This window comes from Eptatretus burgeri, chromosome 8 (assembly GCF_056783735.1).
Source record: "Eptatretus burgeri isolate ZD-2024b chromosome 8, Ebu_testis_v1, whole genome shotgun sequence".
Classification (NCBI taxonomy): domain Eukaryota; kingdom Metazoa; phylum Chordata; class Myxini; order Myxiniformes; family Myxinidae; genus Eptatretus; species Eptatretus burgeri.
In genome coordinates, this window is record NC_140968.1 from 97356593 (window position 1) to 97373806 (window position 17214).

A 17214-nucleotide genomic window follows, 5' to 3' on the forward strand; every position below is an offset into this window, starting at 1 on the left:
TCCTGTACCTTACCAGTTGGGGAGATAGAACCCCTGGTTACAGACTGGCTTTGTCAGAGACCGAGCGGAGTCTACCAGTCTGTAACCACTTTGGTTTTATATGCCAATGAAACGGAGCGTTCCTCGACGCGACACGCATTAATCCTTAGCGGCAACTTAATAAGAATTAACCAGATTTATTGGGGACATCAGGAATCACAACACAAGCAATAGACACGACAATGGTTTTTATTACCAACCAACCCGTTCTTAACTAGGGAACCACGGTCTAAAGGTTTCGAGGGGATCACTACGAAATATGCCTCATACAACACGTGCAGACAAAACAGACAGACGAACAGCATGCATGCAGACAGAGTACTTGGTGATGGCTCATGGACGAGGGGAAAGCGTCCAAAAAGCACGAATGTCGCTCGTAACAAACAAGTGGGTGTCCACGGATTTGAACTCCCGCTCGAACGTGCCGGGTGGCAAGAAATGGCGGCGCAGCACTCCCGTTGCCTCTTTAGTCATCGCGTGCGCACGTTCTCCTCAGCGCGTTCTGACTCAGTGCAATGTCGACGATGCAAGACTGCCGATCTCTCTCCAGGGTTCAGCACACATATCCCAGCCTGGCCTGTTCTCCAGACAAGGCTCAAATCGAGGTCCGAGTGCCACAGGCGGATCAACAACGTGACGAGCCGTTGGTGTGTGTACAAGTACGGAGGCTCCGCGGCCAGACACAGGCCGAATCGGTCAATCACCTCCCCGTCCGAGTCGATTGTCGACTCCACGTCCAGGCAGCCTCTCAAAGCCAACTGCAGTTTCCCAAGCTCAGAATGAAGCCTCAACCTGAGGCCCCGTTGTTTCTCTCACTTTTAAAACACGTCGCGCCTCGAGAGCGACTGTTTCCACACACCTTTTTCGGTGACTCCCGTTCTCCAAATTCAGAGCTCACTTGATGCTTTCCTTTCTTCCTTTCGTTCCCTTCGACACATGCCTGTCTCGGCGACTCCCGTTCTCCAAACTTAGAGCTCACTTGATACTTCCCTTTCTTCCTTTTGTTCCCTTCGACACACGCCTCTGTCGGCGACCCCCGTTCTCCAAACTCAGAGCTCACTTGATGCTTTCCTTTCTTCCTTTCATTCCCTTCGACACACGCCTCTGTCTCGGCGACTCACTGAGCAAAAGCTCCGCCCCTTCGCATCACTTCCTGTCCAGGCCACACCTCTTCCGTTCGTACAGGAGAGGAAAAATAATCATCTCTCGTTTCACCACCGTATGAACATAAATACACAGTCTTTTACATCTCCTGACACACACATATCGTCCCTTATACCAAACAACCTTTCTATACATTAATTTAATGGGGCAACTGAGCTAATCCTATACTTCATAGTCCCATGAGGGCCATTTCCGTAACACTATATATATATATATATATACATATATATATATATATATATCAATATATATATGTATATATATCAATGTGTATGTATATATACATATATATATATATGTATATATATCAATGTGTATGTATATATACATATATATATATATATATATATATGTATATATATCAATGTGTATGTATATATGTATGTATATATTGTTACAGCTGTGGAAATTCGCAGAACACCATATAGGTCCTTAGTTCAGTTATGCCGATAAGTCCGTGTTCAGTTTGATTTCTCCACCGTTGTTTCATGGGAATTATTCGTGTCACCCGGGCTGTGATCTTTGAGTTGGCCGTTTTTCTTTACTATCGTTATTTTGGACCAACGACCAACCACCTTCTCCACGCCACCCACCAACCACCTTCACCACGCCACCCACCAACCACCTTCACCACGCCACCCACCAACCACCTTCTCCACGCCACCCACCAACCATCTTCTCCATGCCACCCACCAACCACCTTCTCCATGCCACCCACCAACCACCACGTCAACCACCAACCACCCTCTCCACACCGCCTTCATAACGATGACATCTCCCCACGATCTCCTAAACCGCATCTCCCCCACCCGAATAACATCACCTCACCTTCATCCCCGAAGCCGCCATCTTTGCGCCAGCCACGGCGAGTTCCCAGCGAACAGCGTTGCTGCAAACAGAGGCGGGGGGTTCTTAGTTGGCGCCAGCGACGGTGATTTCACGCACGTCCGCTCTCCAAGCAAGTTGGGGTGATTTCGCGCACGTATGCTCTGTGGAAGCTTCACGTCGGAATTCGGATCACAGGAGAAAAAGGGGCGGGGCCTGTGGAGGTCAGAGGTCAGAGAGTGGAGGTCAGATCTCGTCTCACCAACCCTATAAAATGGCGCGCAGAGCACCAGCGACACCAGTCTAGAGGCGGTCGGTGAAGTCTGGAGTCGGAAGAACACAGGTGGTGCGAAGTCCAGGGGAGCGAAGGACACGCGAGACGGAGAGCGTGGCTGAGCCTGCTGTGCCGCGCAAACCTGCACGTTCATGTGGGGAGAGCCGGAGAGAGCTCGCCAGCCAGCGTCAAACGGTCTGAGGTGATCGAGCTTCGGGACAGTCCGAGCGTCGCTGAGGAACGGACGGGTTCTTACAAAGAGCATCAACTTTGAAAGAGCATCAAAACCTGTTCGTTCCTCTCAACGCGTCGCCGGCTGAGGCCGACTCACCCGGCTGCTTGGCAAGGCCTGGGCGCAACCACGGTTACGCTAGCTGCCGTGGGGAAGGAGCGTCGTGGTCACCCCATTGAGGCACCACGAGGGTGGAGGTAACCTGCAACGGTCTCGTGGAACTCCTTCGGTCCACCAAACTCCACGTTATAAAGGCCTACGGGCCCAGTCTGACCCCCTTGTCTTTGAGGGGGTCTTTCCTTATTTCTTTGAATGAATGTTGTGGCGCCGAGTCCAATAAGTAGAACCTGTTAAGTGCTTGTGAATAATAATAATAATAGACGGTTGTAGTGCTTTGCCTTGTTCGTGTCTTGTCCCTTCCCACCAATTCCATTGCTTTTCTGTTTACGTGCATGTTAGTGTTTTGCATACCTGAATGCATGACTGCATATGTGTCGTTTTATAAATAAATGTCCTTGTGTGAATGTTAACCCGTTCATCGTGTCCTCTTTCCCCATTGAACCGCTGTATTGCTCTCGCAATAATAGCCGATAAAAGAATTGGGTCCAGCGAGGTCTCACGATAATACACCGCTCGGTTATCCCAGAATGGAACGAACCGCTTGAGCGATTCGTGTCCAAGCAGACCTCGCTGAGGTACGGTCTCTCGGTAGTCTGCCCAAGCGAATACTTAGGTATATCGATAATTCGGCGATTGACCCTGTCGCGTGCGGGTAGAGTGTTGACTAGGTCGTGGTGTGCGCTTGGAGCACACCCGTGACTGGTTTTCGGCGTTGTTCCGGAAAGTCGCGGCTGAATTGTCCGTTCGGTGGGCGAGACGGCTGCCATTGGCTAAAGCGGTTGTCCACACGCTGGGTGGGCGGCAGATTCATAACAATATATGTATATATGTATGTATGTATACATATATAATATATAAATGTATAATTGTATATATATTTATATATATATATATATATATATATATATATATATATATAAATGTATAATTGTATATATATTTATATATATATATATATATATATATATATATATATATATATATATATATATATATATGTATATATTTCATATTCCTTCCTCTGCTTTTACTACCCGAACCCTTTGCTTATTTCTGTCTATGCCAGGAAAGCCTTTTTATGTTTCAGCACCGTTGCATTCATGGTGTCTTTCAGCTTTTAGGGCTTCTTTCCACAATTTACCATCCAAGATTTTGTCTTATGTGTTGATACCTGAAGATAAAAGAGCTCGTATTTCTGATATGACCATGCATTTTGATTTTCGGGCCAGCCAAGGTACATGTGTATTGATTTGACAAACTTTTCATGACTTTTTGTGACCATATACTTTGGTCTTTAAGCTGCAGTGCATGTGGTCAGCTTTTGTAGGAGAAGGCACTTTTGAAGAGAAATGTTACTGTCTCAAATCAATGTGAAAAAGACTCCCCCTTTTGGGTCTTGATCCATGGTAATGCCTTGTGGAGACCTCTTCCTTAACATCGGCATTAAATATCTTCTATTAAAGGACTCCTTTATTTATTTAGTTAAGGTGACATCATCAGGGAAAGCTATTACTGACTTTGCGATTCACGAGTTTCTCAAGTACATGATTCTATATCCGTGACTCATTTCTGTACAAAAAGGAATCATGTTAATCTCTTGGCTTTCTTGAGTGTAACATTTAATAATATCTTGCCCTCCATCGATTTGCACATGTCCATATCATAGCGGTGAGGTTGCGTGGGAAAATGATGGGAATCTGAGGAACTGCGACCTGAAGTGAGGAACTGGGAATATATCCATGTGTGGGAGATGCTGAAGCTGCAGATATGAGAACCCATGCAAGTGAATTGTTCACACACTCGGGCTTAAGCTCAATCAATCTGAGGCTCAATTCCCACACCCTGTTTGTAATGTCCTGAAGCACAGCTTGGATTAACGGGCTGGGTAAATGGGATAGTTAAGCTACTTTTGTTTTTCTTGCATGGAGATGCCTCTGATTTCATTGCCGAGCTGATAATCCAGTCAATATTAATACTTACCTCTTTCTGGCTGTCTGTATGTGTCTGAATCCTTCTGTACCATAGTAAGCTGGACGAAAAGTTACAAAAGAAGGTAAAGCAGAAGAACTCACGATTACATCAGGGCCACTCAAAGGTATGTACTTTATTTGCAATCTCCAGCTCATCTTGAGAATATATCGGATTCAAAATCTCAGGCCCATGGTACAGAACAAGTGTATGTACCACATGTCTGACAACAATGTTCAAAGACATTAGTGTACTTTCAGTTTCACATGATTACGGTGGCAGTAGTCAGTGGACAAAGTACCAAAGTTCTATGGTATATGAACCTGGCGTCATAGCATCTAACTGCTCAAATGGAAACGCAGAATATGTGAAACCGACATGCTTATTTCTATGAAAAAAAAACCCCCAAAACAAAGCGAGTCTGCACAGACAAGATGAACAGTCTGCAAAACTTACTTCCTCTTTCAAATTGACAGATACAATTTTATCTTTGGGAAGCTAAGCTTTACATGCTGGGTATCATCATCCACTCGTGAGCTTTACATGCTGGGTATCATCATCCACTGCTAAGCTTTACATGCTGGGTATCATCATCCACTGGTGAGCTTTACATGCTGGGTATCATCATCCACTTCTAAGCTTTACATGCTGGGTATCATCATCCACTGGTGAGCTTTACATGCTGGGTATCATCATCCACTGGTGAGCTTTACATGCTGGGTATCATCATCCACTGGTGAGCTTTACATGCTGGGTATCATCATCCACTGGTGAGCTTTACATGCTGGGTATCATCATCCACTGGTGAGCTTTACATGCTGGGTATAATCATTCACTGCTAAGCTTTACATGTTGGGTATCATCATCCACTGGTGAGCTTTACATGCTGGGTATCATCATCCACTGGTGAGCTTTACATGCTGGGTATCATCATCCACTGGTGAGCTTTACATGCTTGGTTTAATCATTCACTGGTGAGCTTTACATGCTGGGTATCATCATCCACTAGTGAGCCTTACATGCTTGGTTTAATCATTCACTGGTGAGCTTTACATGCTGGGTATCATCATCCACTGGTGAGTTTCACATGCTGGGAATAATCATCCACTTCTAAGCTTTACATGCTGGGTATAATCATTCACTGCTAAGCTTTACATGCTGGGTATCATCATCCACTGGTGAGCTTTACATGCTGGGTATCATCATGCACTGGTGAGCTTCACATGCTGCGTATCATCATCCACTGGTGAGCTTCACATGCTTAACATGCTTGGTATCATCATCCACTGTTGAGCTTTACATGCTGGGTATCATCATCCACTGGTGAGCTTTACATGCTGGGTATCGTCATCCACTGGTGAGCTTCACATGCTTAACATGCTGGGTATCATCATCCACTGTTGAGCTTTACATGCTGGGTATCATCATCCACTGGTGAGCTTTACATGCTGGGTATAATCATTCACTGGTGAGCTTTACATGCTGGGTTTAATCATCCACTGGTGAGCTTTACATGCTGGGTTTAATCATCCACTGGTGAGCTTTACATGCTGGGTTTAATCATCCACTGGTGAGCTTTACATGCTGGGTATCTTCATCCACTGGTGAGCTTCACATGCTGGGTATAATCATCCACTGATGAGCTTTACATGCTGGGTATAATCATCCACTGATGAGCTTTACATGCTGGGTATCATCATCCACTGGTGAGCTTTACATGCTGGGTATAATCATCCACTGGTGAGCTTTACATGCTGGGTATCTTCATCCAATGGTGAGCTCTACATGTTGGGTATCATCATCAACTGCTGAGCTTCGTGTGCTGGGTATAATCATTCACTGGTGAGCTTTACATGCTGGGTTTAATCATCCACTGGTGAGCTTTACATGCTGGGTATCATCATCCACTGGTGAGCTTTACATGCTGGGTATCATCATCCACTGGTGAGCTTTACATGCTGGGTATAATCATCCACTGGTGAGTTTCACATGCTGGGTATAATCATCCACTTCTGAGCTTGACATTCTGGGTATCATCATCCACTGGTGAGCTTTACATGCTGGGTATCATCATCCACTCGTGAGCTTTACATGCTGGGTATCATCATCCACTAGTGAGCTGTACATGCTGGGTCCAATCATTCACTGGTGAGCTTTACATGCTGGGTATACTCATTCACTGGTGAGCTTCACTTGCTGGGTATCATCATCCACTGGTGAGCTTTACATGCTGGGTATCATCATCCACTGGTGAGCTTTACATGCTTGGTTTAATCATTCACTGGTGAGCTTCACATGCTGGGTATCATCATCCACTGGTGAGTTTCACATGCTGGGTATAATCATCCACTTCTAAGCTTTACATGCTGGGTATCATCATCCACTGGTGAGCTTTACATGCTGGGTATTATCATTCACTGCAAAGCTTTACATGCTGGGTATCATCATCCACTGGTGAGCTTTACATGCTGGGTATATCATCCACTGGTGATCTTTACATGCTGGGTATCATCATCCATTGTTGAGCTTCACATGCTGGGTATAATCATCCACTGCTAAGCTTTACATGCTGGGTATCATCATCCACTGGTGAGCTTTACATGCTGGGTAGAATCATTCACTGCTAACCTTTACATGCTGGATATCATCATCCACGAGTGAGCTTTACATGCTGGGTATCATCTTCCACTGGTGAGCTTTACATGCTGGGTATCATCATCCACTGGCGAGCTTCACATGCTTTACATGCTGGGTATCATCTTCCACTGGTGAGCTTTACATGCTGGGTAGAATCATTCACTGCTAAGCTTTACATGCTGGGTATCATCATCCACTGGCGAGCTTCACATGCTTTACATGCTGGGTATCATCTTCCACTGGTGAGCTTTACATGCTGGGTATAAACATTCACTGCTAAACTTTACATGCTGGGTATAATCATCCACTGGTGAGCTTTACATGCTGGGTATAATCATCCACTGTTGAGCTTCACATGCTGGGTATCATCATCCACTGGTGAGCTTCACATGCTGGGTATCATCATCCACTGCAAAGCTTTACATGCTGGGTATCATCATCCACTGGTGAGCTTTACATGCTGGGTTTAATCATCCACTGGTGAGCTTTACATGCTGGGTTTTATCATCCACTGGTGAGCTTTCCATGCTGGGTATCTTCATCCAATGGTGAGCTCTACATGTTGGGTATCATCATCAACTGCTGAGCTTTGTGTGCTGGGTATAATCATCCACTGGTGAGCTTTACATGCTGCGTATAATCATCCACTGGTGAGCTTTACATGCTGGGTATCATCATCCACTAGTGAGCTTTACATGCTGGGTATAATCATCCACTGGTGAGCTTTACATGCTGGGTATAATCATCCACTGGTGAGCTTTATATGCTGGGTATAATCATCAACTGGTGAGCTTTACATGCTGGGTATCATCATCCACTCGTGAGCTTTACATGCTGGGTTTCATCATCCACTGGTGAGCTTTACATGCTGGGTATAATCATCCACTGGTGAGCTTTACATGCTTGGTATAATCATCCACTGGTGAGCTTTACATGCTGGGTATAATCATCCACTGGTGAGCTTTACATGCTGGGTATAATCATCCACTGGTGAGCTTTACATGCTGGGTATCATCATCCACTAGTGAGCTTTACATGCTGGGTATAATCATCCACTAGTGAGCTTTACATGCTGGGTATAATCATCCACTAGTGAGCTTTACATGCTGGGTATAATCATCCACTGGTGAGCTTTACATGCTGGGTATAATCATCCACTGGTGAGCTTTACATGCTTGGTATAATCATCCACTAGTGAGCTTTACATGCTGGGTATAATCATCCACTGGTGAGCTTTACATGCTGGGTATAATCATCCACTGGTGAGCTTTACATGCTGGGTATAATCATCCACTGGTGAGCTTTACATGCTGGGTATAATCATCCACTGGTGAGCTTTACATGCTGGGTATAATCAGCCACTGGTGAGCTTTACATGCTGGGTATAATCATCCACTGGTGAGCTTTACATGCTGGGTATAATCATCCACTGGTGAGCTTTACATGCTGGGTATCATCATCCACTAGTGAGCTTTACATGCTGGGTATAATCATCCACTGGTGAGCTTTGTGTGCTGGGTATAATCATCCACTAGTGAGCTTTACATGCTGGGTATAATCATCCACTGGTGAGCTTTACATGCTGGGTATAATCATCCACTGGTGAGCTTTACATGCTTGGTATAATCATCCACTAGTGAGCTTTACATGCTGGGTATAATCATCCACTGGTGAGCTTTACATGCTGGGTATAATCATCCACTGGTGAGCTTTACATGCTGGGTATAATCATCCACTGGTGAGCTTTACATGCTGGGTATAATCATCCACTGGTGAGCTTTGCATGCTGGGTATAATCATCCACTGGTGAGCTTTACATGCTGGGTATAATCATCCACTGGTGAGCTTTACATGCTGGGTATAATCATCCACTGGTGAGCTTTACATGCTGGGTATCATCATCCACTAGTGAGCTTTACGTGCTGGGTATAATCATCCACTGGTGAGCTTTGTGTGCTGGGTATAATCATCCACTAGTGAGCTTTACATGCTGGGTATAATCATCCACTGGTGAGCTTTACATGCTGGGTATAATCATCCACTGGTGAGCTTTACATGCTGGGTATAATCATCCACTGGTGAGCTTTACATGCTGGGTATCATCATCCACTCGTGAGCTTTACATGCTGGGTATAATCATCAACTGGTGAGCTTTACATGCTGGGTATCATCATCCACTGGTGAGCTTTACATGCTGGGTATCTTCATCCAATGGTGAGCTCTACATGTTGGGTATCATCATCCACTGCTGAGCTCGACATGTTGGGTATCATCATCCACTGCTGAGCTCTACATGTTGGGTATCATCATCCACTGCTGAGCTTTGTGTGCTGGGTATAATCACTGACGACTGAGCTTTGCATTCTGGGCATCCGCCGCTAATTCTTTATTAATTCTCGAAACACACTTTTCCATCTTTTCTAGATAATTACTTCCAGCAGTACTTATGCAACCTGTTTAGCATATTATGTTGATTTTTTAAAATTTAATTTTATAATTACACTTTGTTGGGATAAAGCTATCCCATAATTTGGCATTTTCAAACTTGTCTGAAACACATTTAATCGACACATCATCATGTGTATTTCGTAATGTTGATAGTGATTTTTTTTTTTCAGATCCCGTGAAATAAATTATTATACTTTTTTAATTATTACCTTGAGCTAAATATATGAAGAACTTTCACCCAGGTTGGCAGGATTCGATTTCTATTGATAAACATCGATTTCAGATCGGACTCACAAACCATCGAAAAAATATTTTCCTTTATCAATAATTAATCAGTGAAATTCATAGAAGAGCGACATAAAAAGAAACGATGGTTAAAAACTTATTGGAGTTCCATAAATGTGTAAGAAAATGTCATGAGTGAAGCAGGTATTTACATCTTTGCGAAAACAGCCGGTTATGGGGCAGAGCACTTGGTGTGCAGTGCGTGATGTGTTTTTTTTTCAGGTGGTTAAACCCCATTATGCCTGGTGTTGGCTTAACTGGTTAGGGTGGTGGGCTTGGGATCCTTATATCCTCAGTTCAAATCACGCTCAGCTGTTGAATTAATACCAGGTGGGGTGAACTCAGCCTGTCATCCTTCTGATGTCGGCAAAATGAGTGCCAGCTTGCTGGTATTCTGTGTCGAAGTAGCGACCTGTCCAGGATTGTGCCCAATAGCCAAGGAGACTGCTTAAGCAACACCAACGCTCTGCACAGAGTATGGTCCCAATGGATGGATTGAAACCCCATTGTAATAATGCCAGAGGTATGATGCATCGTAATAATTATGAAACTCTGAAAATTTAAATCTATAAAAATCTAAATTAAATGGTCAATGATTAACAAATAAAAATCGAATTCTGCCAAGCTCACTTTTACCTCATGAACTTGACAATTTCTTTTTTTACATTAAAAGTTTTTTTGGTCATTGAAGAGTTAGGTGACAGGGTAATCAATCTATCGAATTACTCGTGATGTGAGAACACAATGATCCAGAGCAGCTGTGCATATTGACAACAGCATTGTCATGGTCGAGAGCGCCGTGCCTCGTTTTCAGATCTCCCAAGCAACGGAGGTGGAGGAGAAGATAGTCGGCGAATTGGATTTCAAGAACTTTGCAGTCGGAACAGCACAAAAACAAGGAGATATAACAAATTTACAAATGGCCACACGACGGTAAGTGAAGAAGAAGAGGTGAGAGATTCCTCCTTGGATTTGGTAGCGTGAACAGACTTCGAGGGAAATTGTACTAAAACCTGTACTTTAAGCATCATTTTTGAAATATTCTGCTGTTGCATTGATCTGAACATGCTCTGCTCAGCCGTGCTTGCTTATGTCGAGTTGCTATTTGAGTTTATGCTGGGCGTGCACAACTCCATGCGCATCATCGTATCGTCTTAAAGGGCACATGACATAATATAGTTTCATGTGAATGTCAGAGAACGTGGCCTTGTGCTCTTATGACATGATTGTCCATTACCGTGATTACTGTCAGACATTCGAGTGACCAAATGTAACTAATCCACTATAATGGTTGTGAAGGTTCCGTTTTAAAATAACCTTTTATTATAACTTGTTCCACATCATGGTTGCTTTCTTGAGTGGTGCACGTCTTGTTATTCTTAAGCAAGATTTTTTTTTTCAACAAATGTTATTTACTTCCAAAATCTATAAAGTCAATCGACTTTTGATCGTTGGAGATTTTTTATTTAAATATTACTCGTACTTGAGTACGGTTCACCTGGCTGTCCGTGTCGAAGTGAATCTGATGAACCTCGCCGGTGATTAGTCATTTATTCATGGTTGCAATGACGTCGTAACCAGGTTTGTTTTCTGTATTTTACACCAGAAACAAGGTATTATATCTGATTGTTGAATGGCACATTTGTTTTGCTCACATGTGAAACAAGTGAAATACAGGTAACATGGGCAGACAGGATGGCCTTCAGGTATGCACATTCACTTCTAAGCTGTCTTGCCTGCGTTTTAATCCAGATGCAGCTATAAACTACCATCTCAGTGTTTCACAGGCAGGGTGATTCATCAATGTGTGTGCCGTCCCTCGGATGGACATTAAACGGGCCGTCCAGTCTGCCAGCATTCACGGCAAGACATTAAATATCCCATGGTGTCCTTCTGGAAGAGTAGGCAAGCTATCGCTGGCACCATGAACAAATTCCAAATTCATGCCTTAAGTAGCAGAGGGCTTTACGTCATTGGCACATCCACGCCTTCAGCCAATAATGCTACCCTGCAGCCTTATACTACATACAAACAAACAAAGAAAAAGACAGGTATCATGTGAAGTTGATAACTGACCAAACAACCAACATTCCCCCACCCGACTGCCTTTTCCCAATTTTTCAAAAAAATTATTCAAATTTGCATTTATATCAGTATCGACTACTGTATTTTATTTACTTTTTTATTTCCTGGTCTAAGGCTCATGGAGGAGCTATTACACAAACTACGCACATACATGCAGACAAAGACATTTGACAACACCGAATTTGACTTCACACAAACACACCTTGTCATCTTTGATGCAGTGACATAACTTCCCGAGGCACTCTGGATGCCAGTTTGTGAAGAATATAAAAACCGCCGTCTTGTGACATGACCTTTCTCTCCGCAGTAAGCGGGATAATTAAGGAGAAATCATCCCCTTCTACGCCTGGTGTTGGCTTCATGGTTATGGTGGTGGGCTTGGGATCCTGGCATCCTGAGTTAAAATCCCACTTACTGTTGAATTGATAGCAGGTGGAGTTGACTCAGCCTATCATCCTTCTGAGGTTGGCAAAATGAGTGCCCGCATGCTGGTATCCTGTGTCGGATGTGGCGACCCGTTCAGGATTGTGTCCAATAGCCAAGGAGACTGCTAAGGCAGCACCTACGCTCTGCACATAGTATGGTCCCAGTGGATGGATGGATGGATCCCATCAAATCCCCCCCTCCCCACCACCCCTTCCTCCTAATACCAACCTATTGGGTTTGTCTGTCCATGTATAGGAAATAGAGTGTTACGTGAAAACGCAACATGTACTCTATCATTTTTAGTCTTTGGCATGACTCAGCTAATGCAAGTAATCGAACCACCAATCCCCCAGACTCAGAGGGGCCGCTCTAACCATAATACCAGTCCATCTGGAAGGTTTTCAGTTTGAAGGAAAAATCGATGGTAATTAGCACAAGTCTAGAACTTCAGATTTATGCCAATTAAGATTTGCTAATTGCCATAACTCTACCACATCTGAATACTTGGATGTCACAAAAGATAATGGCTATTTTGTCCTGTATCACATTTTTTTTCTCTCAATGCCAACACAACGCGTCACTCCCAGCCAACAAGAAGGAATGATGTACACTCGCATACAATACTCACATATATCTGTAATTCCAGCAAGGTGTGTGTGTGTGTGTGTGTGTGTGTCCGCTGTTTGTTGCCTGGTATATTGCTGGGGACCTGAGGATGTGCCTTTTCAAGGTTTGATATTAATCGGACAAGTGCTTCCCAAGTTATGGCCATTTATTTACCAACCAATGACAGGACACGTTGCTGCATAGGCGTGGCCGTTGGGGAAGAGATCCTCAGCCGCCTTCCCCATTACGGGTAACAACGTACGGGCTTCCGGATAGTGATGACTAACTGTATTCTAATAATTTCTCGATTTCTTATGCGCATTTATAGATAAACACAATGCCCCAATCCAGTCGTCGTTTACGAGAGCGAAGGAACGGCCTGTGTGTTTGTTTGAATTTTTTTTTTAGGTTGCACGTACGGCCACGCACGTACATTTTGTTTTTTTTCTCTCTCTTCTCTTCTCTTTGTGTTTTTCCTTGCGATGACATTGCGAAAAGGCAAAATACGTTGGCGCTAATTGAATAATTGGCCATTAAAACTAAATTGCGAATAATCGTAACTGCGATATGCGAACTTCCGGACAGTGACGACTTAACTTCCGGACTTCCGGATAGTGATGACTTACTGTATTCTTTCTCGATTTTTTTCTCGATTTATCGACTTACTGTATTCTTTCTTTCTCGATTTCTGTACTTTCTCGATATTCTTAAACACAATGCCCCAATCCAGTCGTCATTTATGACAGCGAAGGTACGGCCTGTGTGTTTGAAAGTTTTTTTTGGTTTGCACGTACGGTCACGCACATACGGGCACGTGAGAGCGAAGGAACGGCCTGTGTGGTTGTTTCTGGCAAGCGGTTTTTAAGTTAATTTTTTTTTTTTTTGCACGTACGGGCACGTACTAGTATCTTGTAAAGGCAGGAACAAGAAGGAACTTGAGGATAGGAATAAAATAGAATGATTTCATTATTTATTTCATATAACCCCACAGATCCTGTCGACTGCCCCAAAATATCATGTTCCGTATTTTCACGCAAACCTGTGAACTATATGTTAAATTGGTTCCAAAAATTCCAACTGCAGGGTATATTCGTGTGTGGGTAATACACTATTTGACCATACGGAACATGACATAACCACATGGAACCACAGAGGGCCAAGTTAAATTATCAAGATATACAAAAAGAGGCAGTTTTGTTTTTTTTTGTTTTTGCATATTTAATTGTAATATCGTTAATTTCAGTTCTTTCGCATATTTTACATACAAATATGTAGGTCTATCAAATTCCAAAGCTTTTTAAGGTAACGATAAATCGTCTTTCGTAAAGGCCACAGTCCTCATCTTCTGTGTCGTTGTGAAACAGCCGAAGTAACTCAGAGTTGGCAAGTGTGGTGGTGTTGCATTACATATCGATATCGTCATTACTCTCTTCCGCTTCTTCAGAAATCAGCTCACTTTTCTGTCTACTTTCAGTTTGAATTCGGTCGTGAAACTTTTTATGTTTTGTCTTACTTGTACTTACAGCAGGGGTGTGTTTAGTTACCAAGCAGCAGGCTAGTACTTTCCAAGCTAGCCTTTCCTTATCAACGGTTTTGAATGGAGTGCTTGATTGAGTGTTAACCCACTTGGCGAGTGCTTTACAAGAAACTTGTAGCACATCAGTATCGTAAACTTTAATTATTACAACAACCCCTTCTCAAGATATTCATTTTAATCTCAACTGGTGATTTACCGCAGTTGAATTTCAAAAGAGCTGTTTGTTGGACCTCTACCACAAAGCCGTGTCGGCTGCTGGAAATATGGAGATCGTATATCTCCCGGTCATTTGGAGAGGAAAGCTGGCTTGTGGGGACCCGTGTGCGGGTTAAACATGCCTGAAATTTTCCTCAAGCACTTTCTTCCCCAGGTGTGCGGAATACAAGGGGGTCGGGTTATTTGTTTGAAAATATGGTATATACGGTTAAAATTTCAATCAAACACAATGACCACGGGCAACTTCACCTTGTTGAATGCTGGGATTTGTTTCAGTTTCAGTTTCAAATGGGCTTCAAGATACCTTGTACATGCACTTTTACCAGTCTCAGTGGCGTAATGGTTAGAGCATCCACTCTGAGTCTTGGAGGTTCAAACCCCTGATGTCATTCCAAAAATAAAAAAGGTACTTGCTGCTTCCTTGCTTGACTTTCAACATTTAAAAGGTTAAGGGCACGGACAATTCCCATAGGTTGGCATCTATGGGGAGGAGAAAATTCCCCCTGAGGAAATGCCCTGCTGAGTGTGGTGAGAAAGGTAGTGCCATTGTTGTGACGTTGCTGGTACCTAGAGGTCCCGGAAGTGATGGCACTTCCCCCAAGCTCAGTGGCTGTGTTTCTGTCGTCTAACAGGTGTGTGCGTGCGTGCGTGCGTGCGTGCGTGCGCGCGCTCGCGTTGTTTCCACTTCGAGCCTAAGATCCTCTAAAAAATAAAAAAACTTTTAGCCTTTTTTTGGAAATGATATGAAACTTCAACTGTTATTATTCTATTCACAATCAATCTGGAATTGTTATCCAAAGGCCATCAGCCTACAACTTAGCCTATTTCAGCCTACAACTTATCCTATTTCAGCCTACAACTTAGCCTATTTCAGGCATAAATCTAACCTACTCGAGCACACAGACCAAGCTATTCTTAATATATTATGGATTTCCCCCTCCCCCCCCTTCCAAGTAACGCAATTATAAGACCAAACAATCTCTCCCCCAAGACCCAAGGTGTTATCGATAAGTTTTAAACATACTTTATCCGATAAAGTTCCTTACAATCCCCACCATGGTTTGCGAATTTAATGAAATAATTAACGTTCAATTTATTTCGATAATGATTTATTTATTGTCATTCATTCTTATAATTTCTCATAATTGACACATTCGTTTCCATTCCACCATTTACTGGATTTAATATCTTACAAGGGCCATAAATCATTCCTTCAGGTATAAGTTCTGTATTCTAACACTCTGCTGATGGAAGCAATTCTATCAGTGCTTTGTTTGTCATTCTTTTGTTTGATTTGAAAATTGGTTTCAGTTTGATGAAACCTGAAACGCACTTCATCACTTGTCACACTTATGGACAGATCACATAGCTTCTGGATCCTAACATTTTCAAAGCTGCCGTTTAGTAACTTATTGTTGAAAAGTGAAGTAATACAGAGATTCCAAAAAGTTAAAAACCACAGGAACACAACTAATTTGAGATTTTATCTGAGAACAAAGACTCAGATGTTTGACTTTGACCACAGATGGCCTTCATTTGGGACTACGTAGGACACATTTGCCAAGCCTTGTTATACCCCTCGGGAGTCTTACCCCTCTGACCCCACCCCCATCTCTTACCCATATTAAGACTTGGCAAATTTGCAGATTAATGGAGACGTTTATTTCCATTCCACATGAATCACTTAACCATTAAACAGATACAATATATCACACATTCTTGCTTCAAATCAAAGAATCCATTGTTTTGTTTTGTTTTGTTTTGTTTTCCCAACAACCGATTCCAGCAACTGCTAAAAATTTGAATGATTGGTGAAGAATAGACTCACCTGCATGCCATGTTTTTCTTATCATGAAAATGTTCCAAAGTAAGAAATGCCAACAAAATGTGAAAAAATCATGCATAACTAAACGTGCTCTTCACAAACCACATCATATTAACATTATTAACAGAAGTGCATGAAGTCATGCAAAAATGGACAGCCAAGAAGAAATTCACATCCTTCAAGTGCTTTATTCTGAGGCTAATTACATGGATTGCGAACAGTTAGAAGTATAAGTTTTTCTATTGCTTTTGAATGTCAATTTGAAGGAAAAAAATATTTGGCACAAAAGCTACAGAGAAATCGCTAGACATATCTAACCTGCATTTAGACAAATTTGGCAGCTGTTGATGAATTCAAATTAAATGTGGGAAACTAATGAAGCAGTGGGTTTGATTGGCAGGCCAAAAAATTATTGTTTCTCTACATATTTTCTTGGGATACCACGAGGACACCGTTCAACCTCACACAAAATGACTACATCAAAAAGCTCCATACACGGCCAACGGACAGGTACACGTACTCAAATT

General features: G+C 42.9%; 1 protein-coding gene and 1 long non-coding RNA gene across 7 annotated transcripts in view; one reads left to right on the forward strand and one right to left on the reverse strand.

The window, feature by feature from the left end:
* Positions 1-17214, forward strand: part of LOC147022342 (kinesin-like protein KIF9) — a 147453-nt gene that overhangs the window by 60356 nt on the left and 69883 nt on the right. For all 6 annotated transcript variants that reach the window (XR_015061196.1, XM_085893133.1, XM_085893134.1 and 3 more), the window contains exons 14-15: positions 4680-4749; positions 10807-10925. Coding sequence is in view for 5 of the 6 variants with exons in the window: in XM_085893133.1 (XP_085749259.1) it covers positions 4680-4749; positions 10807-10925 (189 nt within the window). In the remaining variant the exon portion in view is untranslated. The remainder of the gene's footprint in view (positions 1-4679; positions 4750-10806; positions 10926-17214) is intronic.
* Positions 13535-13958, reverse strand: LOC147022343 (uncharacterized). Its single transcript, XR_015061198.1, has 2 exons — positions 13736-13958; positions 13535-13705 (listed from the first exon to the last, which is right to left on the reverse strand). It is a non-coding gene; the product is annotated as an uncharacterized LOC147022343 (long non-coding RNA).